Source organism: Scyliorhinus canicula, unplaced genomic scaffold (assembly GCF_902713615.1).
Source record: "Scyliorhinus canicula unplaced genomic scaffold, sScyCan1.1, whole genome shotgun sequence".
NCBI lineage: Eukaryota > Metazoa > Chordata > Chondrichthyes > Carcharhiniformes > Scyliorhinidae > Scyliorhinus > Scyliorhinus canicula.
This window is the reverse complement of record NW_024056015.1, coordinates 111220-126819: the sequence shown is the minus strand read 5'-3', so window position 1 is coordinate 126819 and position 15600 is coordinate 111220. Positions and strand designations below refer to the sequence as shown.

Genomic DNA, 15600 nt, shown 5'->3' with positions numbered 1-15600 from the left:
ATCGACGCCAATATCCCATTAATGAATTAAAAATGCTGTATATCATATTAATTTTCTGAAATTATTGCATATCTACATATGGTTCTCAAACACTTTTGACAGTGCAGATGCATCACAGCCTCCCGAGTCAGCGGTTGTGACCGAGGGAGCTACAACATCGTTGACATGTTCCACTACAGTAAAGAGAAATAACCGGCAATGGTACAGACAACACCCTGACTGAAAACGTCAGCACCTGGCGAGGGGTATCAGCAATCAGGACAGGATCACAACTCAGTTCATTTTAGCTGAGAGAAGCACAGCGACCTGGATGTTAGTGAGACTCCGTGACAGACACTGCCGCATATGTCTGTACAGCGGAGACACAATGCAGGAAATAAAGCCTTACAGAAAGTCAATGGAGGGGATCTACAGTTTGCAGCCTGTCCCCCAGTCGGCCAATCAGTGAATTCTTTCCCGATCTGGCTGGTTTAGCACAGGGCTAAATCGCTGGCTTTGAAAGCAGACCAAGGCAGGCTAGCAGCGCGGTTCAATTCCCGTACCAGCCTCCCCGAACAGGCGCCGAAATGTGGCGACTAGGGGCTTTTCACAGTAACTTCATTGAAGCCTACTCGTGACAATAAGCGATTTTCAAATTTCATTTCATAATAACAGACGACGTTTACATTTCCGTTATTCTTCTGTCCGAGCATCCATCAGACACAATCTGCGGTATTTTCGGATAATGGTCGTGATGTTACCTGAGTCAGTGTTTTCCGAATAATTATCTATTTCATAGTGCATTTTCAACCTCATTCTGTGTTTTCTTACAGCAATGACTGACACAGACCCACGCCCCCCCTGGGTCGATTTGAGTTAACTGTCTGGAAGAACAGCCCGGACTGCACAGTTAGACTCATTCCATATCTGTTGGTTGATTTCGACCTCCGTTGGTGCATAAATATTCGGGGTAAGCTCCCTGATATTTACTGAAATGTGTAACTGGGGGCAGAGCGCTAGGTCCCAGGAATCCCGCGGCCGGATCGCTCTTGAATTGGACAAGGGCAATGAGGCATCACAATTCATTATCCGAGAAGTAAGTACTCGCTGAGGTTTTTGTACGAGCTCTTGGCTTTTATTTGACGCTGTGCCTCTCTGCACAGTAATAGACCGCTTCGTCCTCCACACTGAGGCTGCTCATATTGAGGTAACCAGACTTTGTAGACTCGTCAGCAGCTGCCAGATATCGTCCAGAGATTTCATCTGTTTTCAGTGTTACCACATTGCTAATCATCCATTTTGGAGGCTGTGTCTGTTTCTGTAGATACCATTGCATGGTGAATATAAGCTGCTCTGTATATTCACAGTCTAACTGCGCCGAACCTCCTTCTGACACAGTTAAGGAAACCGGAGATTGAGTTACGCGAACTGCACACAATCCACCTGTGAAAGTGAATGAATATAAGAGCACCATGTTAAAGAGAATCAATCGAGACTTGTGTCTATCAGCATGTGTGTATAAATTCCCATTTAACAAGCCCTCCACCATATATATCGACAGGTAATTTGGACGTTCTGAATTATCCGTCAATGTGCAGTTCCTCGTTAGTATAGTGGTTAGTATCCCCGCCTGTCACGCGGGTGACCGGGGTTCAATTCCCCGACGGGGAGTTTGTACCTCCACTGCAAAAAGACAGCAATCCTTTTGTGGGCAGCACGGTAGCATGGTGATTAGCATAAATGCTTCACAGCTCCAGGGTCCCAGATTCGATTCCCGGCTGGGTCACTGTCTGTGCGGAGTCTGCACGTCATCCTCGTGTGTGCGTGGCTTTCCTCCGGGTGCTCCGGTTTCCTCCCACAGTCCACAGTCCAAAGATGTGCAGGTTAGGTGGATTGGCCATGCTAAATTGCCCGTAGTGTCCTAAAAAGTGAGGTTAAGGGGGGTTTGTTGGGTTACGGGTATAGGGTGGGTTTGAGTAGGGTTATTGGGTTACGTGGATAGGGTGGAAGTGAGGGTTAATGTGGGTTGGTGCAGACTCGATGCTCGGCACAACATCGAGGGCCGAAGGGCCTGTTCTGTGCTGTACTGTTCTATGTGCCCGAGCAGGTGCCGGGGTGTGGCGACTAGAGGCTTTTCACATTAACTTCATTGCAGTGTTAATGTAAGCCTACTTTGTGACCATAAAGATTACTAATAAAGTCGCCATCGTCCCAGATTGTCATAGGTTACACTCAGGGAGAGCCGAATGGTGGCTATTTAACACGAGGATCACCACACCTCCGTGAAGGGACAGTTGAGAAGGCAGGTTCCTCATGAATAACCTCAGCCGGTATGGGAATTAATCCTGCGCTATTGGTCTTTCTCTTGCACAACGAACGAGCTTTCCAACCAACTGAACTAAACCGGCGCCAGTATAGATCTTCTCCCCAACTATCATCAAATACTCTTACATCAATCTGCTAAATTACCCTGGTGAGCATAACCCTGTACTTACGATGCAACAGCGCCGTCAGTATTACCAGAAACATGTCTGACCGAATCTCTCTGAGTGAACGGGAATGAAATGAGTCAGAGATTGAGAAGGAGAGAGGGGGACCCGGACTCTTTATAGCTCATTGTTCCACCCGTACACTGCAGGAGGCCAGACCCATTGTGACCTCACTCAGGATACCATCCCTATTGGCGTTGACGTGGCCATACGTGACTTTCTGATGATCATATTGCAATTTCACTACCCCTGCTGGAGGATTCAGATCAATCCGGACTTGAATGAGGCCATTGGATGGATTTGGTGCCAATTAATTTACATTTCAAGAGAAGAATGTCAAATACTTTCTCCTAGAAATCAAAATTGGAGCTTGTGAGTCACAATCTTTAATCATATTGAGGTTTGTGCTTCAAAATATAAATGATGTTTACACAGGGGTAAAACTAGTATTTCGAAACAAATTAGAAGACATGCGAGAAGGTGTGGAGGAGATACGCCAGAATTGTATCAGGAATGGGAGACTTCACAAAGGAGAACTGTGAAGAGAAAGTGAGATTGTTTTTCTTATATCAAATCAATTAAGGGAAAGACTTACTCAGGGATCGCTGTGGGACTGTTTCCACTAAAATCATAGCCCAAGCATCTCGAATGAAAATGAAGATCGCTTATTGTCACAAGTAGGCTTCAAATGAAGTTACTGTGAAAATCCCCTAGTCACCACATTCTAGCGCCTGTTCGGGAAGGCTGGTATGGGAATTGAACCCGCACGGCTGGCCTGCCTCGGTCTGCTTTAAAAGTCAGCTACTTACCCCTGTGCCAAACCAGCCCCTAATTATTAGGAAAAAGACCGAGAGATAGAACAGTACAGCACAGAACAGGCCCTTCGGCCCTCGATGTTGTGCCGAGCCATGATCACCCTACTCAAACCCACGTATCCACCCTATACCCGTAACCCAACAACCCCCCCCCCCCCTTACTTTTATTAGGACACTACGGGCAATTTAGCACCCGCACATCTTTGGACTGTGGGAGGAAACCGGAGCATTCGGAGGAAACCCACGCAGACACGGGGAGGACGTGCAGACTCCACACAGACAGTGACCCAGCCGGGAATCGAACCTGGGACCCTGGAGCTGTGAAGCATTTATGCTAACCACCATGCTGCTGCCCCTCAGATGTTAGATTTCCTGATTCAAATGAGATGTGTTCAAATCTAGGATTGACTGCCATAAAAGGCTGGCAGGAATACATTTGCATGTAACTTTGAAAAGGGAATTGTTTATATCTTGGAAAGGGGGAATGGCGGGCTATGTGAAAAATGCGGGTGGGGTTAGGCTGAAAGACGAATTGGATAAATACCTCATACGGTACAGGAGGGATAGGCCGAAGGGCCTCATTCAACTTTCGAACTTCCTGTTATTTGTATTCCTTCATCCTTTTACTGTACATTTCTTTGCAGCCATTTGAACAGTGAATAGGGGCAAGATTGTCTCAGACGTCTGGAGATACAACTGTCGCTATTTCCGCTCCGTCAGTCCCGAGTGCAGCTGCGAGTCACCACACACTGCACTCAATATTGAGTCTGCGGCCTCCCCGCCCATAGCTTCCGTTTGCTGCTCTGACCCGATTGCGATATTGGCTACTCCGTTCCCCTCACTGGATCAGAAATGCAGGGGGATGGGAGCTGTATTTCTGTCTCTGGCAGAGGATTTCTCTCTCTGCACAGTTACAGTCTCAGGAAGGACCATGAGGTACCGTCTCGCTCTGATCTTCATCGCTATATCATTTTTCAGTAAGTCCCAGTAACACTTCAGAACCCGCACGGCTCATTGCTCTAACCCAGAGGTTATTATTGACAAAATAATAATAATGCTGCTGATGATGTTTAAGTAGGTAAATATGAGACTGATACTGTTGTTGTTTTCCCTCTATTTAATGTCAGAATGGAGTCTTCAAGACACAGTGGAGCAGTCGGCTGCCAAAATAACGGTTGAAGAGGGAAGTAATATCACACTAACCTGCACTTTGAAAACAAGCGATTCTGATCCGTTTGCGTACTGGTACAGTCAGATCGCCGAGCACCCTCCGTATTATCTGCTTCATGTTCTGGGAGGGAAACTATTCAGACACATCTTCATCAGTGATCGCTTTTCAGCTTTTTCGATAAAACTGCCAAGATTGCCAAGCTAATGATTGGCAACACGGTCACCCTGATCTCTGGCAGTGCATTATATTTATCCGCCCTGCAGCCCACAGTGCTGCTGATATACTGGATCCCTAACAACAACCGCACATTGACATTTACAGTTGATGCTCAGCAGAGGGCGCTCACATACCGAGTACAAGACACATGCCGAGTATAAGACACAGCCTGCACAGTGAGGGTCATAGTGAGGGACCATCGTAAAATAGCAACAAAGCACAGCCCTCTATAAGTCCAGCGAATAACCACTTCCGCAGTAATATAATTCACAGCCTTCCGGACTAACTTTGAGTTCAGCAATTTCAGACTGTGAACTGTCTCCTCCACCTTCACATCATTTTTATTTTCATCAGTTTATTTTCATATGTTTCATCGATCCACTTTTACCTGACAATTGTCTCGCCTCCCCACCCTACGTCACGAGGGCCATCTCTACCCTTGATGTCCTTTACACACTGCTTACCCCTGTTATCCCATTGACACATTCTGATCACTTAATGTGCCACTAACGGCACCTGTAGCCATTAAAACCACCATTTACATGCCATTTGACTTTCTGTCCCTGATATATTTATTAATCTCCACCTGTCGCTTCAGCTCCATCATACCCACGCTCCAAGCCCCTCCATCACAACAATATAATTCTGACCCAATTTTCAGTTGTCTCCAGCTTTGACAGAATCACCCAGACTCGAAAGGTCGCTCCATTCTCCCTCCACAGAGGCTGTCAGACCTGCCGAGATTTTCCATCATTTTCTGTTTTCGTACCCGCAGTAATATTACTGTGCGATTTACACGAACAAAAATGAACAAAACATTACCAATCGTTCTATGGTGCTTTTATTCATCCCCCTCCCCTTAATGCCTTCCCATGACTGCATGATTTTTCTCGCAAATAGTCTCCACCAGTTCCCCAGAAGTTAATACGATTTCTTCTTCCATCTTTAATTTGAACTTTTCAGATAATGGATAGTTAGGTGAATTGGACATTCGGAATTCTCCCTCAGTGTACCCGAACATGCGCCGGAATGTGGCGACTAGTGGCCACATTTCACAGTAACTTAATTGCAGTGTAAGCCTACTTGAAACAATAAAGGTTATTATTAAGATGATTATTCTAGTTCTTTGAACATTAGCTCAGAACTATTCCATCGCAGCTGACCATAGATTCATCCCCAGTTTTCTCCGAGGTCAGTAATACAGATTGCATTCAATATTGGATAATTCACTAATCCTGACACGCCTCTGTTGACCCCGCATTCCTCCATACGGAATCAATGTGAAAGGACCACAGCTCTTACAGAGGGGCCGGGATAATTATATAATGTTCGGTGGGAACGTTCTTATTAATTTAAGCTATTTATATATCAAAGCTCTGTATGAGATCTTTGCCTGATGTTGCCCTGACTACAGCATATGATACTGTCTTGCCTGCACGTTCTTAATGGACAGGGTACTCCCTTAGTTCAATGCTTGGCATTGTTGGATCAGCGGTTCACTGGAATAGGGTTCGATAGTTTTGCTATATCAGTGGCTACCCGGACTGCAGAGTTACACATAGAGCCGTCACGTGGAACGATCTCACTGATCATTGTTTCACTTTTAAATCAATATTTTCTTCCCAGTCTAAATCCAGTCAGTCCATTTCTCCTGCTATCTAGTTGCTTTCATGTTGATGATGATGCTGCTGGTGAAATAATGATTATTACTAACATTTGTGTTAGTACAGGAGTATGCAGAATATGATTGTTTTCGCTGGAGTTCAGAAGAATGAGGGAGACCTCAGATAAACTTGTAAATTTCGAACAGGACTGGACAGGGTAGTTGCAGGAAGGATATTACCGATATTGGATGTGTCCAGAACCAGGAGTCACAGTCTGAGGATGTGGGGCAGTCAATTCTGGACAGAGGCGAGGAGACATTTCTTCACCCAGAGAGTGATCAGCTTGTGGGATTTATTACCACAGGAAGAAGTTGAGGCCCAAACTTTGTATGTTTTCAAAAACAGTTCTATACAGGATTTAGGGCATAGGGGGTCAAAGTATATGGGGCTATGCGGGATTAGGCTCTCGAGCTTGATGACTCATAATGATTGGTGCGGCAGGTAACAATGGCCTCCTCCTCCCCAAATGTTCTATTTTTCCATATCACATTAGAGCCAACAAGACACATTGGAATGATGGGCTGCTAAAATGACGTTGGAAAAGGAAAGAAATATCAACCTAAACTGCATCTTAAATCAAATTCTTCTAATTGTTCTGCGTTCTTTTAGAGTGAACACCCCTGCCATTGGCGGCAAGGTAGCTCAATGGTTGGCACTGTTTCTTCACAGCTCCAGGCTCCCAGGTTCGATTCCCGGCTTGGGTCACTGTGCGGGTCTGCACCTTCTCCCCGTGTCTGTGTGGGTTTCCTCCGGGTGCTCTTGGTTTCCTCCCACAGTCCAAAGATGTGCAGGTTAGGTGGATTGGCCAGGCGAAATTGCCCCTATGGTCAAAAAGGGATGGGTCTGATGGATTACGGGGATAGGGTGGATGTGTGGGCTTGGGTAGGGTGCTCTTTCCAACGGCCGGTGCAGGCCTCCTTCTGCAGAGTAAGTTATGTGATTTCATGATTCAATAACACCCTCCAGGGTATATGCGTTATATCTATTGGGGGAGAACCAACTGGAACCCCGATTTCACTGATCGATTCTCTTCTGTATTTCGCAAAACAAACAAAATCACAGAGCTGATATCTGGCATTGCCGTGTATTTCCGTGCCATGAGTCCCGGACAAACCCCACAGTGACAATTCCAGTTACTGGGCAGCAGTGGGCGTCGCACACTGGTAAACAGAAGCAATAATTCAATCTGCGGCGTGAGAGCTAGAGGAGTCTTTCTCGAACCGCAATAAACACAAAACGCAACAATAGCTGTCGAGGTTCACTCGCAGAATTATAACACTTGATATTTGAATTCGCAATATATTAAAAATAATCTTCACAAATGCAGCTGTGGAACCTTAATTGTTTCTCTGTATTTCAATTTATTTCCCCCTATTGTCCGTCCCCGTCGCCAGTTTCCACGTTTCACCCACAATCGTTTTACTTTCCTTCTTCCAAAACGTAGGTTAACGATTTAAAATCCAATTTTATGCCCGGCATATTTATTCAGACCGGCAAGAATCCAGCATGCCACACACCGAAACAATCAAGTCCAACGGACAAGTAACCACGGATTCTCGCCTCTTCTGTCCGCCAACATCAGAACATTTATCCGATGTCCACCAGAGGGCGTCAGATCACAATATCACTCATGGATCACAGCACCTACACGCAAGCTCATTGCGACCCCATGCATTTTGAAACAAACGTAGGTTGAATGGTTGAACTCAACTTACCTCAATGGTTTGAAAACATTAGGGAGGGCAATACTCATCACAGAAACATTTGCATATCTAAGGATTTGAGCCTGATATTGGTGAAAGCGCAGAGAGAGCGAGAGAAGGTTTGTCTGATGTGGAAAAGGATGTGAGAATAAAACTGTAAACCCACTTTGAGACGGGGTTCCTGAATTATTTCACTCTTGGGCACCATCTCTATTTCTACTAAGATTGGACGTGGCACTGAAAGGTCTTCCTGGGCCGCTTCGATTAATTTAAATTAAGGAGAACTTGCTTTATACGTCGAACGAATGGGAAAATGCTGGAAAATCCCAGCAAGTCTGGCAGCATCTGTAGGGAGAGAAAAGAGCTAACGTTTCGAGTCCAATGGCTCTTTGTCAAAGTTTCCAGCATCCGCAGTAATTTGCTTTTCTCTTGCTTTGTACGTCCCATAGACGCTGTGAACCAGCTCTTTGGTCTTTGCTCCCGTGGTTCGAACAGAGCAATGTAGAATTTCTGACAAGCGCTGACGGTATTCACTCATAAAGCTAATCCAAAATCTGAGGGCCATGGCTCAGTGAATAAAGGATAACGAAACAGATTTAAACTAATCATTTTAAACAGAAGGAGCAATTGAACGACATCCTGCCTACATTAGTTGGAAACGTTTATTCTTTAAGAATGTTCAGTTGCTTGTGCAGTGACAATTCGTGCCGTTGCTCTAAAGTGAAAGACAAGCGTATGTTCACACACATTTCTTCTTTCGGGGATATTAGCAAAGGATTCCAGAGCAAATATGAAGCCGTTGAACCGCTCTCCTTCCGGAGGCAACAGGTCCTCGTGTTGGACTTGAATAAGGAGTTTCTCGAGACGCTGCCGTTGCGTCATAGGACCGACTGCTGGGTCGTCTGCCAAGCCAAAAATATATATAAACATGGTGAACTAATTGGCTCAGTGATTCATGAGAGAAACCTCACTCTAGTCACGGCTGGTGGAGTAACTAACTGTCAGAAACCGAGTGATCCCGAGGAAACCAAAGCCAGGAATAATCCCGTGTTTGACTGTTGCAGGAAACAGAAAAGAGGAGGAAGTGGCGTAGTGGTATTGTCACAGGGTCATAGAATGTACAGTGCAAAAAGAGGCCATTCGGCCCATCGATTCTGCAGCTGCCCTTGGAAGGAGTATATATTGAAGCCCAAAACTCCAATGTAACTCCACCTAACCTTTTGGATACTTAAGGGGCAATTTAGCATAGCGAATCCACCTAACCTGCACATCTTTGCACTTTGGGAGGAAACCGGTGCACCCGGAGGAAACCCACGCACACACGGGGAGACAGTGACCCAAGCCGGGAATGGAACCTGGTCCCCAGGGGCTGCGAGGCAGCAGTGCTATCCGCTATGCCACCGTGCCGCCCCGTGTCGCCGGGCTGGTAATCCAGGGACCAGAGTCATTCTTTGATGACCCGAGTTCGAATCCCGGCACGGCAGATTAAGATGACCATGAAACCATTGTCAATTGTCGTAAAAATTTGTCTGATTCTCAAACATCCTTTATGGACGATATTTGGTGTCCTTACCTGGTCTGGCCTACATATACCTCCAGACCCACAGCAATGTGATTGACTCTTAAATGCCCTCAGGGGTGGGCAATAAATGCTGGTGCAGCCACCGGCTGCCACATCCCACGAACGAATCAAAATAAACACTGGTTTCATTTTCACCATCCATTATGTAAAGCGGACTTCTACCCACTAAAATCCACTGTATTTCTGTCATCACTGGCAGATAGAGCATCACCCCGCCGGTTCACTCTGCCATTGGGGACATCAGGAAGTGAGGTAAGAGCAGCCTGAGATAGGGCACCAGATAGTTGAGGGCGGGCTTTGGGTAGAAGACGTTAAACATCCAAATTCCTTTTTTCAGAGCTGACAGCGACAATGCGACTACTCAGCATCTGGGTTGTGTGCGGAGCGCTTCTAACAGGTAATTGTGGACCAAACACATTTCATATATTCTCTCATTTTTTACATATGGCTTAAAATGGATTTACAACAGTCCTGGGTCCGATCGTTTCTTCTGTTTGACCTTGTTTTATTTTTCAGATCTGAGTCATGGAGATTCTGTCACCCAGCCGCTGTCCTCGGATGTTAAGACAGAAGGAGAAGAGTTGACTCTTACCTGTAGATATGATACCACAGCGGGCTATTACACTTTATACTGGTACCAGCAGCGTGCAGACTCCCATCCTGAGTTTATATTGTGGAAAGACTCCGGGAGTGCTGAAGATAAAGCAGATTTTGCTAAAAGTCGTTTCTCTGCCGAGCTCCAGACATCGAATAAATTCACCAGTTTAACCATCTCAGGTCTGCAGCTGGCTGACGCTGCCGTTTATTACTGCGCTCTGAGACTCACAGTGATAGGAAACAGGCTCTGCCCTGTACAAAAACTATCTTTCACTGCAGACAGCAGCCCCTTTCTGACGCGGTTGTTAGGTTGACGCAGCCACAAGGTTAAACGAGAGGAAACCAAACCAACCGCCAATCAAACTGTTCCCAGGAGCGGCTGAAAACCCAAACTGCAGAATTGAAGATGACAGACAGATCATCAGACAATCACATGGGAATTCGCCCTGGCTTTAATCATATGCTGCCGCGCATCCGGATTCTCCCGCCTCTCTTCCCTGTGACTCTGTGAGGCCAGTTGGTGGCGATCTGGGACATGAGTTGAAAGGAAAACACGCAGGGCGCCGCTACAGCCAGTATCATACTAATCCTGGTCTGTAAATTATCATCAGGAAACCCTGGATTCTTCACGGCAACAGAAACCATACCAGCGCTAAGGAAATATTCTGAAGCTCAATAGACAATGGGGCCACACTATCCTGGGGTCACTATCGTGCGACTTCTGCTCATTGTGTATACACTGTCTCTGACGCAGGAACACACTCCGTTTAAATAAAATATGTGAACCGACCGGGGCCAAAGGCTACAGGAAACTGAGAGGGGAGCCCGGGATAGGCTTGTTCAATGTTATAAACAGGCACGGAAAAAGGCAAAAGGAAAAAAGCAGTAAATTCAAGTGATCCAACAGCTAATGCAGATTGATTTCAATATAGCGCGGTGTTGAAATCAACTAACACAATTGAGCCAGTGTTCCTGATCTTTCCTTGTTGAGTGATGCATTTTGTTGAGAACATCGCTGTGACTCTCAGTAACAGTCAGAATTTCTGCTTCGTTTTAGGCGCGTGAGAGACTGTCTGGAACTTTCAATGTGCGGATTCTGAACCGGAAGCATATTCGGGACCGTTGACTCGATTTCTTTGCATCGGTCCAGAATCTGACTCTTTCATAAGTCGGCCTGTCCTTCCAGTAAACATCTTTCCCGTGTAAAATGCATGGAAATGACAACAAATAATTCAGCGATTGGGCAAGTTCAACAAACAGGATCCCTAAATGGGGCTGTTCTCCCTCTGACACGCCTCACCGGCCCTGTTTTATTGGAAAGATTGTAGCCGTTTTTCACTGCATGTCATTGGTTGGATCAGCAGTTCAATGGGGAGACGATCTATATTTCGCACCTCGGAGAGCATGTCCTTGGACAGCAGAGTTCACAGAATCATAGAAAAATAATGTGCAGAAAAGGCGCTTAGGCCCATCGAGTCCGCACCGCCTCATTAAAGGCATCTGATCTGCCAATCCAAATCCCATTTGCCAGCACTTGGCCCATAGCCTCGAGTGTTAAGACATGCGAAGTGCTCATGAAGGTACGTTTTAAAGGATGTGAGGCTACCCCCTCCCCTCTTCAACCCTCTGGGGGAAAAAAAGCTGTTCCTCAAGTCCCCCTGAACCTCCCGCCCCTCACTTTGAACGTGTGTCCCGGCGTAACCGAACATTCACCCAAGGGGAACAGCTGTTCCCTGTCCACCTTGTCCATGCCCCTCAGAATCTTGTACACCTCGATATGCCCCCCCCCCCCCCCTCAGACTCCAGTAAAAACAACCCAAGTCTATCCAACCGCACTTCAGAACTTAAATGTTCCACCCAGGCAACATCCTGGTGACTCGCCTCTGCACCCCTTCCAGTGCAACCACATCCTTCCTATAACGTGGTGACCAGAAATACACAGAGTACTCCATCTATGGCCTCATCAAGATTCTATATAACTCCAACATTACATCCTTGCTTTTGTAATCTGTGGCATGATTGATAAAGGCAAGTGTACCATGTGCCTTTTTCACCACCCTATTAACCTGTCCCCTTGCCTTCAGAGATCTATTTACAAACATGTCAAGGTTTATTTATCTCAGGATTTTTCAGTGTGGCGCCATTCATTGAATATTTCCTTGTCAAATTGCTTCTTCCAAAGTGTAACATCTCTCACTTTTCAGGAATAAATTCCACTTGCCACTTTCTTCCCATTTGACCATCCCGCCTATATCTTCCTGTAACCCATCACGCTGAGCCTCACTGTTAACCACCCGGCCTATCTTTGTGTCATCCGCAAACTTACTGACACTATCCCCCACATAGTCATCTAAGTTATTTAGAGAAATCATCGCCTGTCTCCATTTTTTAAACTCATTATTCTTTGTCATTCCTTGATAATCTGTGAATTAATAATGTAAAATCTTTCCTTCTTCTCTGAATATCAAGCCAGGCGCGTTCAATCTGAACAGCGTATAACTAGCAACTGTGACATCAGATCATTGATGGTCATATGACTCCAGAGGCGCATAAATCTCGTTGACTCTACGCTTCCCTCGATAGGGGCTTTTCACAGTAACTTCATTTGAAGCCTACTTGTGACAATAAGCGATATCCATTTCATTTCAATATTCTAGCAAGCCATTCAGGTGACGGGCTAGTTAGAGATGGACATCAAATACTGTCCTTACTACCAATGCCGAAACGAAAAATAAAAATTAAGCAATTTTTAGTTCACAAAAAATAATATCTGAGCTTCAGGAGTTAGGAAGACGATAGGTCTTTATAAGTGGGTTGGAATTCCTGACAAACAAAGATAGAGACATAGAAACATAGTAAACAGGAAAAGGAGGAGATCATTCCGCCCTTCGACCCTGTTCCTGCAATCATTATGATCGTGGCTCAACACCCAATTCAGTATCCTGTTCCTTACTCCGCCAATATAATTTGAGCCCCGTCGCCGAGTGCCATATCTAACTGCTTCTTGAAAACATGTTAGTATTCAACTCATTTGTGTGGTAAATAATTCTACAGGGTGACCACGCTCTGGGTGAAAATATTTCTCATAATGTCTGTCCTAAGTGTTCTACCCGTATCCACAGACTGTACCCCCTGGTTCTGTACACCATCGGGAACATCCGTTTTGCATCTAGCCTGTCTAGTCATTTTAGAATTTTATTAGTTTCTATGAGACCCCCCCCCCCCTCATTCTTTTGAATTGCAGAGAATACAATCCTAACCAACTCATTCTCTCTAAATACATCAGACCTATCATCCAATGTATCAGTCTGGTAATCTTTCTCTGCACACCCCCTTGAGCAAGAACATCCTTCCTCAGATTTAAAAAAAAACAACGACAGACAATAGTTCAGGTGTGGCCTCACCAAGACCCTGTATAATTGCCTGCTTCAATTCTCCAATCCTCTCGCGATGAAGATCGACGTACAACTTGACTACTTTACCGCTTAGTGTACCTAGAATTCATAGAATTTATAGTGTAGAAGCAGGCCATTCGTCCCATCGAGTCTGCACCGGCTCTTGTAAAGAGCACCCTACCCAAGGTCCACGCCTCCACCCTAATCCCATAATCCAGTAACCCCACCCAGCACTAAAGGCAACTTTGGACACTATGGGCAATTTATCATGGCCAATCCACTTAACCTGCACATATTTGGACTGTGGGAGGGAACCGGGGCACCCGGAGGAAACCCACGCACATCAAGGGGAGAATGTGGAGACTCCGCACAGGCAGTGACTCAAGCCGGGAATCGAACATGGGACCCTGGAACTGTGAAGCAATTGTGCTATCCACAATGCTACCGTGCTGCCCCTTTCGACCTGCATGCATACCACCAGCACCTGGTGTACGAGTGCATCCGCCTCTCATAACTTCAGTCCATTCAGATAATAATCTGCCCTCCCGTTTTTGGTACCAAAGTGGTTAACCTCGCATTTGTCCAAATTATACAGCATCTGTCATTCATTTGCCAACTCATTCAACTAGAATCACACTAATGGGTCTCTCCATCCTCCTGATAGCTCATCCTTCCACCCAACATGTTTCATATCCAAATATGGAGATATAACATTTCGTTCCCTCATCTAAATCATTAATACATTACGAATAGCTGAGATCCTCGCACCGATCCTCGCAGAATCCCACAAGTCACTGCATACCATTTGGAAAGAGCCGTTAATTCCGACTATTTGTTTCCTATCTGCCAATCAGTTATGTATCCATATCAAAACACGACCCCTAATCCCTTTCGATTGGTAATGACATTACCAGTCGAAGGGCAGCACGGTAGCATTGTGGATAGCACAATTAGGGTGCTGTTTCCAAGAGCCGGTGCAGACTCGATGGGCCGAGTGGCCTCCTTCTGCACTGTAAATTCTATGATAATCTATGACATCATGATGTAAATAGGTGAACTACGATACTGCTTCATTCTCCGTCTGTCAGTTGCTTTGCAGTTTAGGGAATAGTCTACTAGAGCAGGAATACGGATACCTGGTGAATTCAATTGCTTTATATGTACAAGGCTCACTGCAGAAACTCACGAAAGTTCGTTGGGTAGCACTTTGCAAACCCAGAGCCACTACCAGCGGTAGGTTCAATAGCAACACGTGCCTGGGAGTACCACTCTGTGGAATTTCACCCCATCCCCCAAGTCACCCACCACCCTGACTTGGAAATATATCGGATGTTCCTTCGCTGTCGTTGGGTCAAAACACTGGAAATGCCCCCCCCCCCCCCCCCCCCCCCCCCCCCCCGTCAGCACTGTGGGTGTACACATACCTCAGGGACTGAACATGAAATGAAATGAAAATCGCTTATTGTCACGAGTAGGCTTCAATGAAGTTACTGTGAAAAGCCCCTAGTCGCCACATTCCGGCGCCTGTCCGGGGAGGCTGGTACACGAATCGAACCGTGCTGCTGGTCTGCCTTGGTCTGCTTTAAAATCCAGCGATTTAGCCCAGTGAGCTAAACCAACCCCAGCAGCAGTTCAAGAAGGCAGTTCACCACCACCTTCTGAAAAGGAACTATTTGTATGGCCACATCTGGAGTATTGTGAGCCGTTTTGGTGTCCTGATCTGAGAGAGGATATTCTTGCTTTGTAGGGATTGTTGCGACTGTTTACCAGATTGATTCCTGAGATGGTGGGTCTGTCATATATGGAGAGACGAATTCGGTCAAGGTTATATTCATTGAAGTTTAGAAGAGTGAGTAAATCTCAAAGAAAGTTTTAAATTTCTATTAGGATTAGTCAGGGTAGATTCAGATAGAATGTTCTTGATGGTGGGGGAAAAAAGAACACGGGGTCACAATTCGGGGGTAAGGGGAAATCTTTTAGGATTGAGCT

General features: G+C 45.8%; 1 non-coding gene and 1 gene segment (V, D, J or C); both read left to right on the top strand.

Annotated features, from left to right (window-relative positions):
* Positions 1–1578: 1578 nt before the first annotated feature.
* On the top strand, positions 1579–1650 carry trnad-guc. Its single transcript has one exon. It is a non-coding gene; the product is annotated as a tRNA-Asp (tRNA).
* An 8320-nt stretch (positions 1651–9970) lies between these two features.
* On the top strand, positions 9971–10530 carry LOC119961602. The segment is given in 2 exon segments: positions 9971–10016; positions 10136–10530. Coding segments are annotated over 2 exon segments (441 nt in total).
* The last annotated feature ends 5070 nt before the right edge of the window (positions 10531–15600 follow it).